The sequence below is a fragment of the Vulpes lagopus genome, chromosome 6 (assembly GCF_018345385.1).
Source record: "Vulpes lagopus strain Blue_001 chromosome 6, ASM1834538v1, whole genome shotgun sequence".
Classification (NCBI taxonomy): domain Eukaryota; kingdom Metazoa; phylum Chordata; class Mammalia; order Carnivora; family Canidae; genus Vulpes; species Vulpes lagopus.
The window spans coordinates 25,065,972-25,090,142 of NC_054829.1; the positions used below are offsets into that span (position 1 = coordinate 25,065,972).

General features: G+C 48.4%; 1 protein-coding gene across 1 annotated transcript; it reads right to left on the bottom strand.

Annotated features, from left to right (window-relative positions):
* Positions 1-20,580: 20,580 nt before the first annotated feature.
* FOS (Fos proto-oncogene, AP-1 transcription factor subunit) lies at positions 20,581-23,962 on the bottom strand. Its single transcript, XM_041760072.1, has 4 exons — positions 23,619-23,962; positions 22,704-22,955; positions 22,154-22,261; positions 20,581-22,028 (listed from the first exon to the last, which is right to left on the bottom strand). Exons 1-4 carry the CDS (start codon positions 23,757-23,759, stop codon positions 21,387-21,389), a joined length of 1,143 nt encoding a protein of 380 aa, XP_041616006.1. The 5' UTR covers positions 23,760-23,962; the 3' UTR covers positions 20,581-21,386.
* Between the last annotated feature and the right edge of the window lie 209 nt (positions 23,963-24,171).

The following is a 24,171-nucleotide window of genomic DNA, read 5'->3' on the forward strand; positions in this document are numbered from 1 at the left end:
GAAGTCAGCTCCCTGCCCAGGCAGGAATTTCCTGGCACCCTGGGGTATTTCCCCATCACAGTAAGGAGAGCTAGAAGAGCCTTTCAGGCAAAGCAAAGCCTATAGGAAGCCGAGGTATCAGATAATCCAATAATGCTCTGATCCTTGGGACAACTTCAATCAAGGACACTCCTACTAACTCATCTTGGCTTTCTGATGCCACACTCATGACCAAAGGCCAGCTCATTGTTTCATGAAACTGAAGAAGCAGCACACCCTGTTGACAGAACAATCCAATTATGCATTAACATCAAAAATAAATAAAACCAGGGGCACCTGAGTGGCTCAGTGGCCGAGCATCTGCCTTCGATTCAGGGTGTGATCCCAGGTCCTGGGATCGAGTCCCACATCAGGGTCCCTGCAGGGAGCCTGCTTCTCCCTCTGCCTGTCTCTGCCTCTCTCTGTGCCTCTCATGAATAAATAAATAAAATCTTTTTAAATAAATAAATAAATAAATAAATAAATAAATAAATAAATAAAACCAAGAAGAAGAAACAGTTATGTGGATTTCTGAGGAACAGTGGAAGGTGAATGTAGCAATAGACATCCAAGTGAATTTTCCCCTCAACATTTGGGGTGGTTTTGCTTCTACTATTTGGATAACTCTAGAAGCAGGAATCTGGAACGTTGTTTGGGACCAATCTGAAACCACACTGACTAACCTTTTGCCATTTCATCAGGTCATTCTCTCCCAAATAACTCATTTTAGTAACTTGCTTGGACTCCAGGGTTCCTGAGTTTATCCCCAGATTCTCTGATTTGTGGTATAAAAGGGGCTTCTCGTGTGTCACCTTTTGAAGCTGTGTCAGGTCAGCCTCAGCTCCTTGTCTATGAAACAGGGGTGAATTATGCCAGCTAACCAGGTTGTAGAATACTTAGCTTAGTCTTGGCACTTACTGAGCAATTATCATCATCGACTTCCACCGATGCCTGTTTTCTGAGGATCCTGACACTCTTTATAAAAATTACATCATTGATTCAACAAATATTTATTTAACAAATATTTACTAAGTCTCAACTGGCCAGGCGCTTTGCTAGCTACTAGTGATAAAGTGATAGAAACACACACAGTTCCAGTGCCTCGGTAGCTTCTGCACTAGTGAGGGAGACAGACACAAAAATAATCACACAAAATGTAAAATTACATCTGTTTTGTAGACCCTCCAAACCAGCCCACCTCCCAGCCAAATACCACAGAGGACATCAGTCTGCGCCATACTGAACAGAACTTCCTAGCTAATGCCTGTCTTAATTCCTAACTCACAAAATCTAGAGATATAATAAACTGGTTGCTGTTTTAGGTACTGTTCTCCAAAAAAATAATTTCACGTTATTAAGTGCCTAAAGCATTAAGAGAATGTGAAATAGAGGGACTAAACAGCATCTTAGCCACTTTTCCTAGTTAGAAGACAAGAGTTAAGGGACGCCTGGGTGGCTCAGTGGTTTAGTGCCTGCCTTCGGCCCGGGGCATGATCCTGGAGACCTAGGATCAAGTCCCAAGTCCAGCTCCCTGCATGGAGCCTGCTTCTCCCTCTGCCTGTGTCTTTGTCTCTCTGTGTGTGTGTGTGTGTGTGTGTGTGTCTCATGAATGAATAAATATAAAATATCTTAAAAAAAAAAAAAAAAGAAGAAGAGTTAATATAAGAATGTAGAATGATTTGATCACCTAAATCCCAGAGTTTAGAGCAAAACCCAGAGATGCAAATTCTCCATCTGAAATCCTGAAGATCCAGGCAGCTCCTAATACCAAACCTTGTTTCGCTGAACAGCGCCCTCTTCTGGCTTCTTCTCCCTTTTTCCAGCCAGCTACTTCCCTACTTGCTGCTTTTAAAGAGATGTGTAAAAAAAAAAAGAGAGAGAGAGAGAGAGAGAGAGAGAGATGTGTAGAATCGAGGTCCACCAGTCCTTCATGAACCAAGGGCTGAGTGCCCAGGCCTTGGAGATACCACCTGAATCAGACATGGGCTTCCCCATCCTTATGGAGCTGATGCTCATTTGAACTTCCTGACATCTCTGAGAGTGTGGGGCAAAGTTCAGAACTCCCACTTGACAGATAAGATCTTTTTTTTTTTAAGATTTTATTTATTTATTCATGAGAGACACACAGAGAAAGAGAGAGAGAGAGAGAGAGAGAGAGAAGCAGGCTCCACGCTGGGAGCCCAACATGGGACTCGATCCCAGGTCCAGGATCACACCCCAGGCTGGAGGTGGCGCTAAACCTCTGGGCCACCAGGGCTGCCCTTGAAGGATAAGATCTTAACTGAGTCAGGGTCGGCAGATAGAACTTTACTACGTTATCAAAATATTTATTTTATTTATTTATTTGACAGAGAGAGCACAAGCAGGGGGAGCAGCAGGCAGAGGGGGAGGGAGAAGCAGGCTCCCCATGGAGCAAGGAGCTCGATGCAGGACTCAATTCCAGGACTCATGATCTCAGGATCATGGCCTGAACTGAAGGTGGATGCTTAGCTGACTGAGCCACCAGGGCACCCCCATTATTGATAATTTGGGACTCGTTTTTAGGGCTCAAGGAAACAAAAAAACCTCCCACTGAACATGAGATTAGGCCCAAATTCCTCACTCTCTGTAACCACACCCTGCCTCCTCATCCTCTACTTCTTAACCTTGAGTTCCCTCCTGCTTGGGAAATCTCCTCATGGTCCCCTGAACCAAGGGCCCCCACCTGTCTATCTCTGTGGCCTCAAGTGCCTTGTCTTGCCACTTCAGCACTGCAGTGATTGCTCCAAAGCCAGTCTCAATTCTCCCTCTTTCCGAAGAGCCTCTGGCCCTCCCTGAACATCTTACCCTCCAGCATCCCTGCTACTGTAATATACATGTGGTAAGATATCCAGGCAGGAACTTCGATGTACATCCTGTCTCTTTGTATGGTCTTTGGATGGATCAGACCAACCTGGAGTTCAAATCCCAGATCTGCCACCTACTAGGCTGTGATGTCAAGAAAGTGACATCACTTTCTCAACTCTGACTTCCCCCCGGAGGCATAACATGGGTAGTAACTCCTATCCTACCTCACAAGGCTTTTCTGAAACTTAAAGAGTATGTTTCAAGCACTTGGTATATAGTAAACACTTCATATTTTGTATAAGTCCTTTAACATGTCCTATCTGGTCACCCGCTTTATTTCTTTTTTCAAGATTTTATTTATTTATTCATGAGAGATACAGAGAGAGAGGCAGAGACATAGGCAGAGGGAGAAGCAGGCTCCATGCAGGAAGCCCGATGTGGGACTCAATTCCAGGACCCCGGGATCATGACCTGAGCTGAAGGCAGATGCTCAACCACTGAGCCATCCAGGCATTCCTTGTCACCTGCTTTAAAAGCAACCTGGCCCTCGAGGCATCTCCTACAGCCTTGGGCTTGGTAGAGAGATATAACCTGGGCACTGCGGGGAGAAAAGGTCTGATACAAAAGGCCTGATGTTGAAGGCCCATGATATTTTCACAAATCCAAGGAAATGTTTTAATTTCTTTTGAAAATCAGAAGAAAAAGATTAATACACTGAAAAATTATAATATATATGTTAACATACTTATCTTTATACCAATACAATCATAAAATACAATTCTCAATTAATTTTTATAGAGGAAGGAGCCCACAGAGACTAAAAGCACCTAGGGCCCATGAAGTCTTTATGCAGCCCATATGAAGAAAGGCCTCTGCTAAAAAAAAAAAAAAAAAAAAAGCCTCTGCTAATTAAAAAGGGGGGGGGGAAGCAAACAGTAGTGAGAGAAGAAAGTCACTAGCTAAGTGTTAGGGTCCCTCCTAGCACTAACATCCTTCAGTTCAGGGAATTCCTTTTGCCTCAGTATGGCAGGATCCTTTACAGAGAGCAATTTTTTTTTTTTAAAGATTGAGTTATTTTAGAGAGAGAGAGAGCGTGCAGGCATGAGCAGGGGGAGGAGAAGAGGGAGAGGGAGAGACAATCTCCAGCAGACTCTGGGCTGGGTGCCGAGTCCAACTGGATCCCATGACCCTGAGATCAGGACCTGAGCTGAAACCAAGAGTCAGTCGCACCACCCAGGCACCCCCAGGGTGCATTAACAGTACATTTCCTAATGCTTTCAGAATCTGTGTGCCATCTGCTTTTAGCAGAAGATCTTGTCCCCCAAGAACTTGGTGTGACTTAGAAATTCCTGTAGGCGCCCTTGATCTGCTTGGTCAAGGACTGCCATGCCCGGCAGTGGCCAACAGAGGGCAGAGAGACTCAACATTCAGCCTGGGCATCACAGAGGCCCCCGGAATAGAAAGCCTCGCTGTTCAACAACTGGGGCCTGATCTGGTTGCTTGTTAGAGATGCAGAATCTTAGACCCGAGCCTAAGGAGGATCCTAGACCCCCATGATCACAATTCACATAAGAAGATCCCCAGGTAATTGATATACAACATAACTTAAAAAAGCACTGATTTTAAAGGACATCTGGGTGGCTCAGGGGTTGAGCATCTGCTTTGGGCTCAGGGTAATCCTGGGGTCCTGGAATCAAGCCCCACAATGGGCTCCCCATGGGGAGCCTGCTTCTCCCCCTACCTATATCTCTGCTTCTCTCTCATGAATGAATGAATAAATAAATAAATATTTTTTTAAAAAACACTGATTTTTTTTTTTTTAAGATTTTATTTAGTCATGAGAGAAAGGCAGAGACATAGGCAGAAAGAGAAGCAGGCTCCACGCAGGGAGCTGGATGTGGGATTCAATCCCAGGACTTCAGGATCATGCCCTGGGCTAAAGGCAGACGCTCAATCACTGAGCCACCCAGGGATCCCCAAGAAGCACTCATTTTAAGTCTCTAGTCTGAGAAAGAGAAGCCCACTTCCTCCAGGGAAAGGAGGATGGGAGAGGAACTGGCTAAAAGCATCCCTTTCAGTCCCCATATCTCCTGTTCTTTCAGCCAATCAGCCAGCATCAATCAAGAGGGGACTGAAGCCACAGGAGGGGTATAAAAGCATTTTACAGGTCACAAAGCATTGGGTTGCTTCTTCCATTTTGATAAATACTTATTGAGGCCCTACTATGTCCTGGGCATCAGGGATACGATAGTGAACAAAAAACAGACCCTCGTGGAGCTTTCAGCCTGGTGGGGATGCTACGGGAGAATCATCACACACATAACTGCAAACCTTGATGTTGCTATCATTGTTGTGGGTACCGAGGGCCAGGAGACAGTCACCAGAGGGAGGGGAGCTGGTTTATACCAAACGGTCAGGGAAGGCCTCTCTGAGGAAGTGAGCTTTTAAGCTTGCACTCTGATGCTGCCTAAAAGTTAGCCAGGCAGAGAGGAGGAGCTCCTGGCAGAGGGGAAGAAAATGTACAAAGGTCACACGACAGAGGGGAGCATCGCACTCAAGGAACTGAAAGAAGACTAGCAAGGAGTGAAGCAATGTGGGGCTCCAAGAGAGGCAGAAAGCAGCCTGGGAGATGAGTGGAGGGTAGAGGCTCTGCATCCCCCCCTCCTTCTCCTTCCCCCCCAGAGTGACTGGTGCACAGCCCTGCTACCAACATCCATGTGGACATCTCAGCCCTGCCCACAGAGTCCCATTCTCCCCGACAGACAGCCCACTCTCTCCTCTTCTAACCTTTCCTCACCCTCCTCTCCACCAGCCACTCCTCTGCTACTCATCTACCTCTACCTTCCCCTCTCCAACATGTTCACCATTTACCATTTAAACCTGCCTGAGATCCCCCCCTCCAACCATTCCAGGCAACCAGACCTCGATTTCAGGACAACTTCTTCCCCAGAAGAAACAACAATCCATACATCAAAAACCACAAGTTTACTGAGGGCTCCACGTACGGAGGGATCCTCAAGTGCTGTGCCACCCACCACTTCACACATTTTTTCCAGCCGGCCCTTACAACTGTCTTAACTACATAGCTACTATCATTTCAGTTTTATAGTTGAGGAAATTGAAGTGTCAAAAAGGTAAATAATTTTTACAGTTACACAGCTGTAAATTGGTTGAGCCAATACTACCTTCCCATTTGTCACTGGGCACTCTACTATGTGACCCTGTCTGTACTGACCAAGCAGCTGCAATTCAAAAGCCTTAAGAAGGAGGGCACCCTTGGCCCGCCCCAAAAGTACACACAAAAAAATTAGCCGTTAAGATATTTGCAGCCTTGTCTACAATAGCAAAAAAGTACGGAACCACCTGAAGGTTATATTTCAACAATGCAGAATTGGTTAAATTGCGGGACATTTATAACTAGACTCCTATGTAACTAGCTATCAAATTTGATCAAGGAGAAAAGTATGTTCATGGGACACCTGGGTGGCTCAGCGGTTGGGGGTCTGCCTTCGGCCCAGGGCGTGATCCTGGGGTCCCAGGATGGAGTCCCGTATTGGGTTCCCTGCATGGAGTCTGCTTCTCCCTCTGCCTGTGTCTCCGCCTCTCTGTGTGTCTCTCATGAATTATCTTTAAAAAAAAGAAAAAGAAAAATATGTTCATGATCTACAGTATAGAAAAAGCAGATTACAAAACATTATTACAGCGCGACCCTATTTCCATAAAAACCACAGCATAGAAACTATAGAGTATAAAACTAAAGTGTACAGGAAAGGTAGAATGAAAAGTAATAACAGTCATTATCTCTGTGATGAGACTACAAGTGATTTTTTATTTTTTATTTTGATTGTCTGATTTTTCAAAGCTTTCACCGTGAGCATTTTTTCTTTTGGAGAGAGAGGAAAAGGAAAAAGAAAAAATCAGAAGGTATTTGAACCTTCTCATTTATTATCTTTAAAAAAAAAAACAAACCACTCTGCTGGGAACATTTAAAAAAAAAAATCTTTTCTTCTTACAAAAGCAATGGGCGCTTGCCAAAAATAAAAAAATCTAAAAGTACAAACAGGCAAAAAGAACAAAAACATATTCCCTCTTCCCCGCAGACAACCAATACTAGCACCTTTGTGACTCTGCATAGGTCCTGTTTTTTTACAGACAATTCAATTCAATTTCTTTGAATTCTGCTCGAGACGCTAGTCACTGGGGCCCACCCTGTTGCCATCACGAGCCATATGAGGCTGGAAGGGGGCTTACAGATTCCTGTGTGATCCCCAAACAGCCCGTAAGGCAGATTGTCCAGGTCCCAGATTGTGTCTGAGATCCGGAATAGCGACTCCCTTAGTATAGACCCTGCCACCGGGGAGCACACAGCTCCTTGTGGGTCACAGGGCAAGAGCCGTCAAGTGTGAGGACCATGAGAGTGATTCCCAGCGTGTTTGGGATTGCAACACCCTATCATTGTTGGATTTTGCAACCCTCCTTCCCCCTCTTCGAAAAGAACTCAAAGGACTACAAGCAACATTTGCATCTCCCACTTAGTACTTTTCCACACATGCAGCTGAAGGGAAGTAAGGTTAATTTGGCTTTAAGACTATCATCACCCCCCCACCCCACCCCTTGGAAAAGAGCCGGCATCTGTCCCAGGTGTCCTCAGACAGGTTTGGGAATGGCAGCTTCCAGGAGCTGTGCCAACAGGTTCTGCTGTGAAGGAGGCCATACCAGTCCTGGAAGTCCGGGTCACAGGGCAGGATGTCCCTGGGCCATTCACACACACACACACACACACACACTCCACAACAACAGGTTTCCAAGGCCCACCCTGCCCACACCCTCTTACTAAAGTCACATCTCCTGGGAAGGAGGTAGAAAGGCCTAGAGCTGGCATCTAGCCCCACTGCGTCCACACCCTCAGTGCACCCTTGGGCAGAAAATGTTCCTAGAGCTTGTGTGCAAGTAAAACCATTCTTGCTTTCTTCAGAGCCTGTGATATCCAGTCACGGCCCAGACCCAGGGCCTCCCCTCCACCCTGAGCTCCACGGTTGAGATGATCTCATCGCCGTTCTATATGCTCACTCATTCTTGAAACTTCAAAGATTTTGGAGACCCTGTTCTCCTTTATATATGGCTCTTCTAATCAATAATAACCATCGCTTCTGTTTCTTAAGCTCCTTATATGCCGGGCATTTTATCAGCGTGCAATTGGACAGCATTTTATTCTAGATACAACTATCCTCATTTCACAGATGAGAAAACCGGGGCTCCAAGAAGTAAAGTGATTTGCCCAAAGTCACACAACTGCTGACAGGGACAAGAGTCAACTCAGGCCTGCCTGACCCTAAAGTGCATGCATTGTCCTGGAAGGCTGGGGCAGAAAGGAATCGAGAGATCCTATCATGTTCCCCATCCCATTTACAAGGCACCTGAGCTGGAAAATTCATTTACAAACTGTTACATAGCACTTAGCACTTATGTGCCAGGCACTTTGCAAATATCAACTCAATTTATCCGCATCATATTGCTAAGAAGCTAGGTACTTATTTTTACAGATGAGAAGGTGACACACAGAGAGGGGAGTAAACTTGTCTGAGGCTACACAGCAGGTGGCGCAATCTGGATATAAACCTGGATCTAGAGCTTCTGCAGCCTGTCTGAACCCAGGAGCAAGGACCTCCCTCCTAATCCTTCATCCCTTGACCTTTCCACAGTGTCACCCTCCTCTGTGTCTGAGAGTCCACTCCAAACTTCCACATCCCTCTCTGGGTGGCGGTGGTGTTCTCTTGTGAAATTGTTTGGTGGAACCACTTATTGTGCAAGGCTATATTTGATTAGGTCACTACCTAGATTCCCCCAAAGAACTAAGTTCTGGAAGGTTTGTCGAAGCGAAGGCTTAGAGTTTGCTTTTGCATAGATTAATCGGTTAATATATCAGTTAATCAGCAAGAGCTTGTTGAGAGCACTTTCTGTCCCCAGCCCTGTGCTGGGCACTATGGAGTCTGTGAACATGAAGCCACAGAAAACGTGGCTCCCACCCACAGGGAAACGCTAATGATAGATAAGCGTGCCTTCTGTGTGCTGGGTCTGTGTACAGCTGTATTTAGAAGATATACAGAACGGGAGAGTCAGAAAAGCTGTTATGAAAGAGGTAGAACTTGACATAGGGGCTGAGAAGGGGACAGGGTTTGGATAGTAGGAAGGAAAAATACAGTCCGGGCAAGAGAAACAACAGAAGTCTCTTCTGCATCCCAATTGACCAGATCCTCAGAAATACACTAGAAAGCGAAACGGCTGGGATTGGGGCACCTGGGTGGCTCAGTTGAATGTCTGCCTTTGGCTCAGTTATGATCCCAGCTGTCCTGGGATAGAGTCCCCCATCAGGCTTGCTGCAGGAAGGCTGCTTCTCCCTCTGCCTGTGTCTCTGCCTCTGTGTGTATGTGTCTCTCATGAATAAATAAATAAAATATTTTTAAAAAGCAAGGGCTGGGATTATTTTTCTTCTGCCAAATTTTGCTCTTTGTATCAGAGTGAACAGAGTACTTCCTCTACTGCACCACTACGGTGCTGCTTCTGAACTGGAGAAGGGCACTGTGCCTCCCGTGTCCACCGGGGGGAGAGCCGCTGCTTCTACTGCTGTGGCCCAGACTCCTCCAATCAGCCGGTTGGGGTGACTGAGGCCAGCCGTGGGCACCAGCCTTCTCAGTCTGAGCTGCCTTCTTGCTCAGTCTAGACATTAGGGAAGAAATAGAATGTAGGATGTAAGAGAAGTTGGTTGAGACATGAGGGGAAGAGAGACAGAGAGGTTCGAGAGGCATTCCCCCTCCAGAATCTAACCTCTAAGCCTCATGAAAAGACCTTCCAATGAGCAGAAAAGGGTTCCCACGGGTTCAGGCTACGCATCTTCTGCTGTTTATTTTGGCTGAGAAAAGCTTAATTAACGCAAGGCTTGGGTAACTATGCTAGTCTAAGATGGTTTCAGGACAGCCACCTCGGGCTCCCTAGACAAGAAGCCATTCCAGCTACCTTCGGAGGAATGCTTGTGGCTTTGGAAGCACACACCTCCTGGCCAGCGCCACAGGCCCTGCTGTGGGGCTGTGGGCTGTGTGGAGCAGCAGGTGTGCCCCTGGCCTCCTTTAGGAGGCCTGCAGTCAGCATTTATTTTTATTTTTTTTAAGATTTTACTTATTCATGAGAGAGACAGAGAGAGAGAGTTAGAGACACAGGCAGAGAGAGAAGCAGGCTCCATGCAGGGACTTGATCCTGGGTCTCCAGGATCAGGCCCTGGGCCGAAGGCAGGCACCAAACGGCCGAGCCACCCAGGGATCCCCTGCAGTCAGTATTTAGCTTTACTGCACACCCCCCCTCATCTGAGCCAGGCAGCAGGGTCCCCAAGACACAAGAGCACAGGAGGTTAGAGGTGAGGCAGAAAGAACTCTAGTTTGAAGCCAGAAATCCTCTTTATGTCCCTAAGTGCACTAGCTGTGCAAGTTTGGATGGATGAACCAACGCCTCTGAACCTCTGTTTTCCCATTTGTGAGATTAAAAAAAGAGGGGGGGGGGCAGGATTAGGGGGAAATGCCTGATGTGCGTTCCAGCTCTGATATTCTGGAAAACACACAGTTCTCTGGCCGAGGAAACTGAGGAATTGGAGGAGGGGGGTGAGGGGGGCACAGGTGAGCCGCTCAAGGGTCAGCCCCAGACGCCAGTTCCGAGGCCCGAGGCCCCAGCCGCGGCCTCTGCAGCACCGCCTGCCCCACCCCCGGCCCCACGGCCCACGGCCGGCGGCACCCACCCACGGCTCCTTCCCTCCCTCCCTCCCTCCCTCCCTCCCTCGGAGATTTCTGGAATCTCGTTGGATTCCTCCCAGGAATGCTTATTGCCCTTTACATCTGCAAATCGCTTTACATCAGCAACCCTGCTGCGCGATTATTAATCATCGCAATATTCTTCCTTCCGCCTGTAAGAGGAATTGCGGGGATCCGGATTTATGAAGGTGAAATCCGGAGGGAATGGGCCCGGGATTCATTCAATAATCAGTTGACGGAGTTCATTAAGCGCCTCGGAGGAGCAAGGCTCCAAGAGCCGCACCAATGCGCCTACTGTGCACGCGGCTCGGGACCGCCGGGGCCCCGAGAGCTCCTCTGACCTCCCCGTTGGGTCACGGGGACGGGGGTAGGTGGGAGGGCACGGACGACCCCACACGCACCCTCGCCGGCCTCCCCGACTCTGCGGCCAGCCTTACGCTCCCTCCACCCACGCCCGCAGCTCATTTTACCAGGCCGGGCGAGGGACGCGACCTTCCCAAGGTCACTCCTCCCCCAAGGGACAACACTGATCCCAGATCCTCCGGCCCCAAAGCTCTCCGCTGCGCCACGGGCGGGAAGATGTCAGCTTCGAGCCCGTAAAACATAAAACACAGTTAGGCGAGAGAGGGCTGTTTCCAGGACTTCCGGCGCCGAGCGAGGACATCGTGATGCGAGCTCACCCACCCGGGACGGACGACACAGCCCTCAGTCTTCGTGCGCGGCCTCCCGAGTCCCGGAGCGCCTGGGGACCTCAGGGCGCGTCCCTTCGGCCACGCCCTCTCTGGGGTCCCTAACGCCCTCGTCCCCCGCCCCCCACACCTGGGGTCTGCGGGCAGGAGAGGCGGGGGCGGGGGAGCGGGGGGAGCGGGGGGCGCGTGACACGGGGCCGCAGCCGGCACCCCGCGGGGGCGTGGTCGGGAACTGGGGGCGCGGCGAGGCGGGCGGCCGGCTCCCAGCCTCCTCCCCGGGCGACTCGCCGGCTGCGCCAAATATGGGCAGAACGGAAGCGGCGGCTGACGTCACGGCGCCGGGTGGGGGCCGCGCTGCGGGGCCTGTGACGGGAGGCGCTGACGGCGCCCGACGTGTCGCCATGGAAACCAAACAGTAAATAGAAGACTCGCGAGCTCCTGGCAGCGCCTGACCCTGCCGGCGACCTGGCCTGGAGCGGACGGCCGGAAGCTGGGAAGGGCCAGGAGAGACCTGGGTCTGGCCGAGAGGGCAGAGGAGGGGGGGCGGCTGCGGGAAGCCGGCTCTCCCTCTGCCCGGGAGCCAGCAGGGGCCGGTCTGGAATAGCAAGGAGCCCTCCTGGATGGAAGCAAAGAAGCCTTCCTGTCCTTTCTGGAAGGGCTTCCATCGGCCTGCAGGGTTGCTGGGGAGCTTGGTTTCGCTTTGTCTGGTCTCACCGGCGGCTAAGAATTCAGGGATTGGAGCCGCATGACCCCGGCTCACATTCCAGCTCGGCCACCCTAGTTGGATGATCCTGAGCAGATCACGATCCTTCTGTGCGTCGGATTATTTTTGTAAGATTCATAGCAGGACTTACCTGCTAGGGTTGTTTTCACCAGTTAATACAAATAGGAGCGTGTGTCCGTGTGTGTTTGGAAGAGTCTAGCACATGGTGAGCCAAATCAGTGCTAGCTATTTTTATTCCTGAGCAGCAAAACAGTAGCTCATCGAGTATTAGGCAACTGCTAAATCATAGTGTTGTAATGTTTTGTCTTCTCGATTCGTTTTTCAGTTTTACAGTAAGTCACTGTAAAGGAATTTTCCATCTTAAAGTTAATATTAAAGTTTAGGAAAGTGTTTCCTGTGTCAACTGTGATGTGCATTTCCCAAATAAAAACATCACTCGTCTCAGTTTGCATCGCTTTACAGTATTAAGTTTCAAACACAAAAACTCCACACGGTCATATATAATAACAGAACCGAAGGAACTCCTGTTCGGTTTCTCAGTCTTTCCAATCATTGTTGCCCCCATTTTTTTCAGACCTCTTTAAACACAGTACTGGGATGCCTGGGCTGCTCAGTGGTTCAGCATCTGCCTTTGACTCAGCTGGTGATCCCAGGTCCTGGGATCAAGTCCCGCCTCAGGCTCCCCTCAGGGAGCCTGCTTCTCCCTCTATGTCTCTGGCTCTCTCTGTGTCTCTCATGAATAAATAAATAAAACCTTTAAAAAATAAAAATAAAAAATAAATAAACACAGTACCGTGTAGTACCATAACGCTGGAGATGGGCCTGGCACCCAAAACAATCCCAAATGACTCTAAATCATCACAGACTTACTCTTAAAGTGAAGGCATATACCTAAGTCCATGTGTTGGGGACCGACTCTTAATATAACTGGGAGTTTACTTACATGTAGAATACAAGGTGTTAAAGGATAAGTAATTTTTAAAATGAAGCTTACCTATGCATTATGAAAACTCAACAGCCCTCCCAGCAACTGTTAAAACAAAAGACTTTTTTCAGGAAGGAGTATTTCATCATAACTAAAATTGGCAGTTTGTGGCATTAATAAAGCAAACCAACTTTATTTGGATTTTTTATTACTTTTAAATTCTCAGCAGATAATGTGACCCTTTGTGGAAGACAGACCCTTGGGTGACCCCAGTAATCCCTATCTCCTGGTGTCCATGCCTTTGTGGAATTCCCTTCCCTTGAGTATAGGTGGAACCTAAGACTTACATCTCAGCAATAGAATATGGCAAAGGTGATGGGATGTTACTCCTATGATATGTAATATGCAATGTTTATATATCTACCTATATCTATTTCTATGTAATGGAGATCTGTCTATCTTACCAGCACACACTAGTAGGTTCTCCTCACAAGCTTCACGAAGTGAGTGGCCATATTGAGGAAGCAGCCTCCATGACCTGACAGTGGCCTCTGGCCAACAGCCAGCAGAAAGTCAGGCCTTAGGTATACAATCATGAGGAAATAAAGTCTGTGACAACCAGAATGAGCTCAGAAGCAGACTCTTCCCCATTCAAGCATCCGGCTGAAAACTCAGCTCAGCACACGGAGCTAAACCACTGAGTCCACAGAAACTGAGAGAAGACACGCGTGTTGTTTCAAGCTGCTAAGTATGTGATAATCTGCCGTAAGAAGTAGAATGCTGGGATCCCTGGGTGGCTCAGCGGTTTGGTGCCTGCCTTCGGCCCAGAGTGTGATCCTGGAGTCCTGGGATCAAGTCCCACATCGGGCTCCCTGCATGGAGCCTGTTCCTCCTCTGCCTGTGTCTCTGCCTCTCTCTCTCTCTCTCTCTCTCTCTCACACACACACACACACACACACACACATGAATAAATAAAATCTTAAAAAAAAACAAGAAGTAGAACCCTAATCCACCTGCTTTGCCTGCGCCTAGTACAGTCGGCTCCCACCTCGCCACTCCTGGTGTAGCAATGTAGCACTACATACACTTCTCAGGCCTTCCACCCTGAGTGATGGGCCAGGAATAGGCCCCCTGCAGGGCATCTTCACAGGAGTCATTGATGTCAGAGTTTTAAACCTGGAAGGGGAGCTCTTTGAGATTTTTGAGACCCACTCCTGTTGTGGTAGTCTCAGAGGGGTTCTGAGTCTCACCGTCGATCACATAAGTACATTTTTAGGAGCAGATTTTAACATTCTAGCAAAACAGTGAAGCACTTCAGAACTTACAGTCACAAAGAGCTGATTTCAAATCTCAGATCTGCTGCTTACAACTGTGTGACCTTGGTCGATGTAATCTTTCCTAGATCACTTTCCTCATCTGTAAAAAGAAGATCCTAATACTATCTGCCCCATAGGGTTATGGTAAGGTCTAAATGGGAGTCTCCATTCAATAAAGTAAAATCATTACTGTGTGCCCAGTATGTGCCAGTTACCAGAGGTAAAATAAGTGAAGCAAGACGGTCCCTGATTTAGCATGGCCTGAGAAATGCGTAGCATGGCTTGGCACAAAGCAAGCATGCATAAAGTGTTAGCCATTATTAATATTATACCCTAGGGCCCCAGGTTCTGTCCCCACCACATGCCTCCAGACAAACACTATAACCTCACATATAGAACCTCTAGTGTATAATTCCAACTGCCCACACCCCCCACTCTAGATGTTCCACAGGCATGGGAAACTCCACATGTCCAACATAGACCTTATCTTCTTATTCCCCCTTCTTCCTATATTCACAGTATTACAGCCTCCTTGCGTGTCAAGCCCAGTGAACCTGAGAGTGACTTGGTTCCTCTCCCTCGCTCACCTCCTACATCCACTCAATCACCAAGCCCCAACAGTCCTACCCCTCAATTACCTCTTGTTCCTTCCTCTCTATTCCCACCACCACTGCCTCGCTTCAGCCTACACACAACTGAAGCAAGTAAATACTCGGCTTTTCATGATCTGGCCACAGTTACCTCTTCTTGACCTATCTCCAGCCCTCTCCACTTTGATGCTGCAATATTAATGTCAATGAAATCAAATGCACTTATATGATGCTCTGTAATTTACATCCACCTTCCTCTCTTCCTCCCCCTTCCACTCACATTGTATAGTTCAGCAAAAGCAAATGTGCTGTTTTATGGATCTCTGCCTTTACAGTGCTATCCCTCTGCCTCCTAGAATCCCTAAACCTGCCACTAGCTGGTCTAGCAAACTCCATCCATCTTCAAGCCCAGCTCAGAGGTCACTTGCTCAGAAACTCCCCCATATAGGGTTTATCACTCACTCTTCCGTGCAACCATTGCGCCTAATGTTTTCATTGTTACAGGGTATTATGATGTATGCATTTACATGTCTTTCTCCCTTCCTAGACCATGAACTCTTTGAGTATGGGACTGTGTCTTGCTCACATCTGAAACCAGCACCTGATAAAAAATAGACACTTGGCAACCTTTTATTGAATTAAATGCCCATGCTTGCTCCAGAAGATAAATGTTTTCTTCCCTGACCCCCATCTCTCATAATTACAGAGATAATAAATAATAGCTAACACATCTACACTGTGACAAGCACCGAGTACATAACTTTTTTAATGCTTGCAACAACCCCAAGAGATAGGTACAATTATCCCCTCTTTTACTGATGAAAAAACTAAGGTGCAGAAAGGCAAAGTAACTTACCCAAGGTCAAGGAGCCAGGATTCAAAGCTGTGTCTATGCTCTGAACCACTCTGCTATGTTGGATCCAAATCTAGATTAATTTATCATCATCTTGATAATTATAGCTGTGATGAGAGTCTCATAATTGATCAAAAAGCCTGAAAATCGATCACCATTTCTGTAGATCTAACCACAAATTGTTCCCCAAAGTGAACTTGGCAGCAGGCAGAGCCTCTACCATCCACCCTTATGAGGGAGGTGCTGCCGTTTGCTCCTCACCCTTTAACAAGTCCTCCTTCCTAGGGGCCTGTTCCTAATGTAACCATCAATCAAACCCCTCTGGGTTCTTATCCTAATCAGCTGATTGAACCAAACCTAAGCGCCTTGTCAGTGTGAGCTGAAAGTAAAAAGGGCTTATTAATTAAGAAGAGCTGATGGCCATCAGGCCTGGCAGCCTCTCTGGGACAATGGCCAAGAGCCCTTTCTGCCCTTGGGCAAAGGAAAGGCAACTCAGTTTTAGTCCTTGAGTGAGTGTGTAAAAGCCACTGAAATGAATTGCTTTGAACTAAACCAGTTTATGAATTGCTTTCTCCTGCGTGCAAACAAAGTGGAAATCTATCCAGCCAGCTCCCTTCAGGGACTTTGAACTCATTCGTCAGGATTCAGTACACTTCACTCCCAACTGCTTTTCTTCAGGTCTGGGCATATGCTTGGTAACCAATGATTATGATAATGACATTGATATCAGCAATGACAGTAATAACAGCTAACCCTTATTCTTCTATTCTAATGCAGATTAAATTGTAGGCTTTGTAATTTAGCTTACCAACTGCTAGGCACTGAAGAACTCAAATGGATTTGTGTGATGGTCTAAAACTTCATAGGAACATGAGTGAAAAACACAGGTTTGTTTGTTTCTTTGAAGATGATTATACCTATATTTACCTATACATCCATTCTTCATTTGATGTTGAAACACATTTCTCAATTTGTAATTAGTCTGGAAGTGTCACTGACCTGCAGCACGCTTGTATTTTTGGTACCTCTTAAAATTTCTTCCCACGCTAGCTACTTCCTCACTTTAATATTATACAACCCTTGTATGCAAGGATTTTTTTAAAAATCCTTAATACAGGATTAAAAAAAAAAAAACCCAAAGGACATGCTCTTCTACTCAGAGAGAAGTCTGTGAAATACATACCTCCTCTTTTAAATTCGACTTATCTCCTTTTAGATATTTTTGTGATTTTCAGCCGCCTTCACTTATGAATCCATCTTCATCCACTTAACAAGCATCTGAGATCCTAATAGATACTGGAGATATGAAAGTGATCAAGACAGGGCAACCTGGGTGGCTCAGTGGTTTAGCACCACCTTCAGCCCAGGTGTGGTCCAGGAGACCCTGGATCCAGTCCCATGTCAGGTTCCCTGCATGGAGCCTGCTTCTCCCTCTGCCTGTGTCCCTGCCTCTCTCTCTCTCTCTCTCTCTCTCTCTGTTTCTCATAAATAAATAAATAAAATATTTTTTAAAAAAGATAGCAATTGATTTACTTTCATTGACACATGGAAAGTTGTTGATACGAAATGACTGTCATTAGAACAAATTGCTAAATGTTACCCTTTAATTTTAACATTTGCACATGATGCAGGGATGCGCAAAGACAATACAGAATCTATAATTCACTATTATATAAAGATAAGTATTTTTTTTTCTCCTTCCCTTTGTCCATCTAAAATTAATATGGGGCAGCCCCGGTGGCGCAGCGGTTTGGCGCCGCCTGCAGCCCAGCGCATGATCCTGGAGACCCTGGATGGAGTCCCACATCAGGCTCTCTGTATGATGCCTGCTTCTCCCTCTGCCTGTGTCTCTGCCTCTCTCTCTGTCTCTATGAATAAATAAATAAAATCTTAAAAAAATAAAATAAAATTAATATGGAGCTAGAAGCACAATGGCAGCGTATTCACTTTGGAATTGAATGGGCGAAATTGAATGGAATCAGAGGAGGCAAGTAGATGAATTCCAGTAGACAACGACAGAAGTGGGGCCTGTGTTTGAAACCAGACATAAAAGATGTGAAATCCCCATTGCTTAATATCATAAAAGGGTCTGGAATAGGAGAATTATTTTTTAATTAAGTAGGCTCCACACCCCATGTAGGGCTCAAACTCACAGCTCTGACATTTGAGAGTCACATGCTCTACCAACTAAACCAGCCAGGCGCCCTTGGAATAGGAGAATTTAGAGAATATGTGTGGAATTTATTTCTGCTCATGGAAATAGAGCAAAATGTATTCTTTTGGTTACCAGGTAAATATTTATTGACCTGTATTATATGCCAGACACTGAGACAGGTCTGGAGATCCACTGATGAGCTAAAGTAGAAATGTTCCCTGTAAGGAAATGACCCCTCCCATCTATATTCCCATCCCTATTATATGTGTATCTTTTGGGGTAGTTGTTTTGTTAAGACCAACAGGGGGTCATACCTTGTGGGTAGAGATCAGTCTTTCCCAAAGTCATATCTTGTGGGTAAAGATCAATCTTTCCTAAAAGGAAGTCAGCATTCCTAGTGTACACCATCCATAGGAGTTGTTAAATCCTGACTCAGAAAAGGGAGATGTGGAAAGAGCCCTTTGGCTTCTTCTCTTGATCCCATGAGAATAGTCCACAGGGAGCTTGGTGTGATGTCAACTCTATGGAGCACACTCTGGCCTCTGAGAAGCCTGTTAAAAGGATTCCCTGTGTGCAAGTACCTCTCCCTGGACCTGCACTGTGGTCTTGTTGATGGAGCAGCCTGGTCTCCACTGGGTTATGGTGACTAGAGGAAGGGTCTGGGCATAGGCTAAGGCTGTCAAAGGGAAAGCAATGTCCTTTCTCTATAGTCAGCACAGGATTGACAGGGGCCATTAGCCAGGTCCTGGGAGCAGTTCAGTGTCCAGGGCTGAAGTCCAGTCATACTTCTCCACTTCCATGGGTTGTTATCCCTGTACCCTGTAAGGGGAGCCAGCTGGCTTCCTTACAGGGTATCTCACCTTGTTATTTCAGATCTGGGTGTTAGTTTCACTAATTTTCTAATTAGTCTCGGCCATATTTAAGGCTACAGAGGGGTGCCTGAGGTTGTTCAGTTGGTTGTGCATCTGACTCTTGATTTTGGCTCAGGCCATGATCTCGGGGTCATGAAATCAGGCCCCACACCCCCACACCCCACTCTGCTCCGGCTCATGGAGCCTGCTTTAGATTTTCTCTCTCCCAGCCCCTACCCACACTCACTCTCTAAAAATAATAATAATAATAATAAAATAAAGGCTACAGAAAACTTACCCTCTGAACAGCAAACAGGGAGTCTAAAGCCACTTCCATTACTGTAAGACGGGCAAGAGTAATATGCAAGTGGTATGGCATATATCTATCAGTGCTCTTAAGAGCCTAAAGTAAGTTGGTTTCAAATGTCAATTATGTGTGGCCTAGGTAGATCAGAGGTGAAAATATCAACCTCAACGGAGCTGTCATTTTTAATAAAAACTTTCAACTTGACTGAGTGTGACACCCCATAACCACCCAGGGATTTTCATTATCACCAAAGCATTGGGAGGCTAGCACTGAAGCACCTCTTCTTCCACTAGGCAGGTGTGAAGTATGGTCTCTGGCTTTCAAGCATGGGGCCAGCATGGTATCTGAGAACAGCGGGGAGAAAGGCTCCTCTCTTCATGATTTGTGCATGTGCGTGTAAGGGACCCATTACTAGAGGTGCCCCAGACAAAGGTCATGTTCTTCTTTAAGATGATAAAGGTTCTAAGTTACAGCTCATGTTGACTTCTCCATAATGAGCTATTATGTAACTTTTTATTGACCGAAAGATCAGCCATTATTTGTACTGTTGGAGAGATCTCTTTCCGATTCTCAGAGCCAGTTTTCTCTTCCCTCAGTGTAAACTAAACAGCAGGTATATGATCAAGAAATGTCAGAAATTGGAAGGCATTTATCACTAAGGGACAGGACAAAAGCTCTCCCTTTCTTATGAGAATAAAAATAGTCCAAGGAAGTGTATGTTCAAATGGAGACCTGAGAAACTTTTCTTTTTTTAAACCAAGTATTCAGAGACAGCTTGGCCTTAGGGATAGGGGAAGGAATGAGGAAGTTAAGACTTGAATCTCATTAGTGCAACATTGAGAAAGTCATTCATTCTAACCATTCTTCAATTTGCTCACTCTGAAGGTAGGAGCAAACCCTCACATAATCTTGTGGGAATAGGAAGCTAAAGTGGTTTGTACAAAACTTAAATTTTGTTTGTTGGGCAGCCCGGGTGGTTCAGCAGTTTAGTGCTGCCTTCGGCCCAGGGCGTGATCCTGGAGTCCCAGGATGGAGTCCCATGTCGGGCTCCCTGCATGGAGCCTGCTTCTCCCTCTGCCTGTGTCTCTGCCTCTCTCTCTGTGTTTCTCATGAATAAATAAATAAATAAAATCTTTAAAAAATAGTAAATTTTGATTGCTAAAAGTACCCCATTAAGTTCAAGACATTTCAACATAACATAAGCACAACTAAATTTAAATATCTCCCCCTTTGACTTGCAAAACAGAGAAGCAGGCAGACATGTTCCCACAGAGCTATTGCACAGCCAACTCCCACCCCAGAGTCTGCTAGAGAATCTTAGCACGGCCGTGTGAACACATGTATTTGTCAGATATTCCAACATCAGCTCTAGAGTTTCCTTCTCCTTTTTGATAAGGGATCAAACAAAGGGGCGTGTCCCCCTCCAGGAGCTACCCTTCTGGACGAACTGGTCTCCAATCCCTTTCAGAATCTTACAAAACTTCCCGAATGAAGAGCACAAGGTTGGTCGAATGAAGAGCACAAGGTTGGTCGCATTCAACTTAAATGCTTTTATTGACAATGTCTTTGAACAATAAGCAAACAATGCTTAAATTTTTCATTCAAATTCACTTTCCACATGTCAAAAGACCTCAAGGTAGAAAAAAATAAAATAAAAATATAAATATCTGAGAATCCATCTTAATAAATAAATTAAAAACACAATAAAACGTTTTCATGGAAAACTGTTAATGTCAGAACATTCAGACCACCTCAACAATGCATGATCAGTAACGTTACAATGAACATTGATGTTGAAGAAAAAACTACAGTACATGGATAGAGCTATTTATTTCTATCTACTAGAAAATAAAGTCATATCTTTTCTTAGTTTAATATTGGTCATTGCTAATCAGAACACACTATTGCCGGGAACACAGTAGTTATTGTTAAAATCAGCTGCACTAGATACAATTCGAAAATATCCAGCACCAGGTTAATTCCAATAATGAACCCAATAGATTAGTTAATGCTATGAGAAGACTAAAGAGAAAGAGATAAGAGACACAGACCCAGGCCTGGCTCAACATGCTACTAACTACCAGCTCTCAGATGTGTCACTGGGAACAATACACACTCCATGCGTTTTGCTACATCTCCGGAAGAGGTAAGGACTTGAGGCCGCGTGTGGATGCTTTCAAGTCCTTGAGGCCCACCGCCTGGCGTGTTTCGCGCACAGATAAGGTCCTCCCTAGGTCTACGGGAACCCTCGAGGGAAGACGTGTTTCTCCTCTCTGTAATGCACCAACTTGGGCAGTAGCACCCTAGGGTGCCTGCCGCCTCCCCTCCCTGCCCGCTCACAGGGCCAGCAGCGTGGGTGAGCTGAGCGAGTCAGAGGAGGGTTCGTTGCTGCTGCTGCCCTTGCGATGAGCGGCCGCACAGCTGGGGAAGGAGTCAGCCTCAGGGTAGGTGAAGACGAAGGAAGACGTGTAGGTAGTGCAGCTAGGAGTACAGGTGACTACGGGGGTGCACAGAGGCTCGGGCTCTGTGGCCATGGGCCCCATCCCCAGGGAGCCACCATGCAGGGGCTCCCAGTCTGCTGCATAGAAGGAACCAGACAGGTCCATGTCTGGCACGGAGCGGGCGGTCTCCGAGCCGCTGGGCCTGGATGATGCTGGAAACAGGAAGTCATCAAAGGGCTCGGCCTTCAGCTCCATGCTGCCGATGCTCTTGACGGGCTCCACGGAGGGCTTGGGCTCAGGATCATTGAGGAGGGGCAGGGTGAAAGCCTCCTCGGACTCCGGGGTGGCAGCTTCGGGCAGGCCCCCGCTCAGATCTAGGGAAGCCACGGACATCTCTTCGGGGAAGCCCAGGTCATCAGGGATCTTGCAGGCAGGTCGGTGAGCTGCCAGGATGAACTCTAGTTTCTCCTTCTCCTTCAGCAGGTTGGCGATCTCGGTCTGCAGAGCAGACTTCTCGTCTTCTAGTTGGTCTGTCTCCTGTATCCAGAGGGATAAGAGCAAAGCATAAGACGCGGGCTTACTCAAGGGCCCTGCTCCCGGATGCCCAGTCTCCAACTTTTCCCCTAAGTTTGAAAAAGGAGTGACCCACAGGGTCCACCTACCGCTTGGAGCGTGTCAGTCAGCTCCCTCCTGCGGTTCCGGCACTTGGCTGCAGCCATCTTATTCCTTTCCCTTCGGATTCTCCTTTTCTCTTCTTCTTCTGGGGACAGCTAGAAAAACAATTTCCAAAAAAGGCCAACAGTCAGTAACAAGGTCTGCCATCAGCTCGGTTCAGCCACCCCGGGGGTGAAACTGGTCCCTGCAGCTTCCCAGCTTCCTGGCACCCCTGCGAGGAAGCCATTTCTAACCTGCAGTTGCGGGCTGGGTGTGACTTGCATTTAAAATAAGATCCTTAGCAAGAGAACAAAGAGGAGCCCGGTCTAAAAGCAGGAGAAGGAGCCTATGAGGGAAGAAATACTACCAGAGTATTTCTTGGGGTAGGACTATCAGAGTCCGCCTTGGGACGGAAATGGCTTGGAGCCAGGGTTCCTCGTGGAGGACAGATGGGTGGTGACTTCCATCAGTGGCTTCACCCTGCCCACGGTGCTCCCCATCTCCACCAATGCCAACCCACGCCCCCTACTGAGAGAAGGTGCCCGAAGAACCGCTCACCTGTTCCACCTTGCCCCTCCGGCCAATGCTCTGAGCTCTGCCTCCCGTCATGGTCTTCACAACGCCAGCCCTGGAGTAAGCCCCAGCCGAGGGGGTGGGGACTCCATACGGGTGGGGGGCTCTGGTCTGGGACGGGGCCACGGAGGAGACCAGGGTGGGCTGCACCAGCCACTGCAGGTCCGGGCTGGTGGAGATGGCAGTCACCGTCGGGATAAAGTTGGCACTGGAGACGGCCAGATCGGTGCAGAAGTCCTAGAACGGAACAGAGCGGGGAGAGCTGACGTGAGGGAGCAGGTTCCGGACACAGGTGCTGCGGGCCGGGCGTCCAGTGCCGCATGCAGCGGGGGAGAGCGGAGGAGAAGCACGCCCGGGACTGCTCGGGTCTTCTGATGTGCCCCTCATCCTGGAGGCAAGGGGCCCTCCGTGTCCTCCCCAGAAACCCGCGACGCGGCGCGTTTCTCCTCCACCCCGCGGCTGCGTCCCCGTTACCCCTCCGGCATCACTCGCTTGAAAGGGGGTTTGTTATAAATATCCCTGACGTCTGCGCTGACGCAGGCGCCGCTCCGGAGTCTCCTGAATGAACTCGCTTTTTATCAATGAAACTGCCTTACACACCCGCCGGCTTCACCCTCCTCCCCCGCCCCTCCTCCCTGCTCCAGGCTGCGAGGGGAGGGGTGGGGGCGGGGGGATGCCGCTTCCCGTCGCCTCCCGGAGGAGCCGGGCGCTAGTTCGCGAGTCTTTGCTCGGGACACGCTGTGCCCCGGTGATGCCAGGGAGCGCGGCCCGAGCCTGCCGGGAGAGGGGAGCCGATCCTCGCCAGGACGGCGTGCGAGCGCTCCGCCGGGTCCGCAGCCGGAGTCTCCTCCCTGGGGTCGGCCCTGCCCCGGCCCCGCGGCGGCGCGAAGCCAGCCTCACCTGCGCATTGACGGGAGAGCCCATGCTGGAGAAGGAGTCGGCCGGGGAGTGGTAGTAGGAGAGGTTGTCCCCGGCCGGGGACGCGCTGCTGCAGCGGGAGGAGGACGCCTCGTAGTCGGCGTTGAAACCAGAGAACATCATGGTCGCGGCGAGTCTGGGCCGGGGCGAGGGGCGAGGGGCGGAGACAGGTCGGAGCTGCGGGCAGAGCTGGGTGGGAGCGCGGTCACTGCTCGCTCGCTGCGCCGCGGCCGCCGGCTCCGTCTCGGCTTCTCGGCTGCTCGCTGCAGATGCGGTTGGAGTACGAGGCGCCGCAGCACCGCATTTATAGCAGCATTCTATGAATGAGCGCCCACCCACGTCATGGGCGCAACCATCGCGGCGCCGGGGGGGTGGCCGGCGGACCCGCACGCCGCCTCGGCCTCCTCGGCGCCGCCGCCGCCCCCGCCGCCTCCCGCTGCCCGCCTGAATGTGGTCCCTTATCTCCTGGGCGGTTAGCAGTTGGGGTCTTCGGGGTCTCCTGGAGCCCCCGAGGTGAGGGACCCCGGGGACGGCT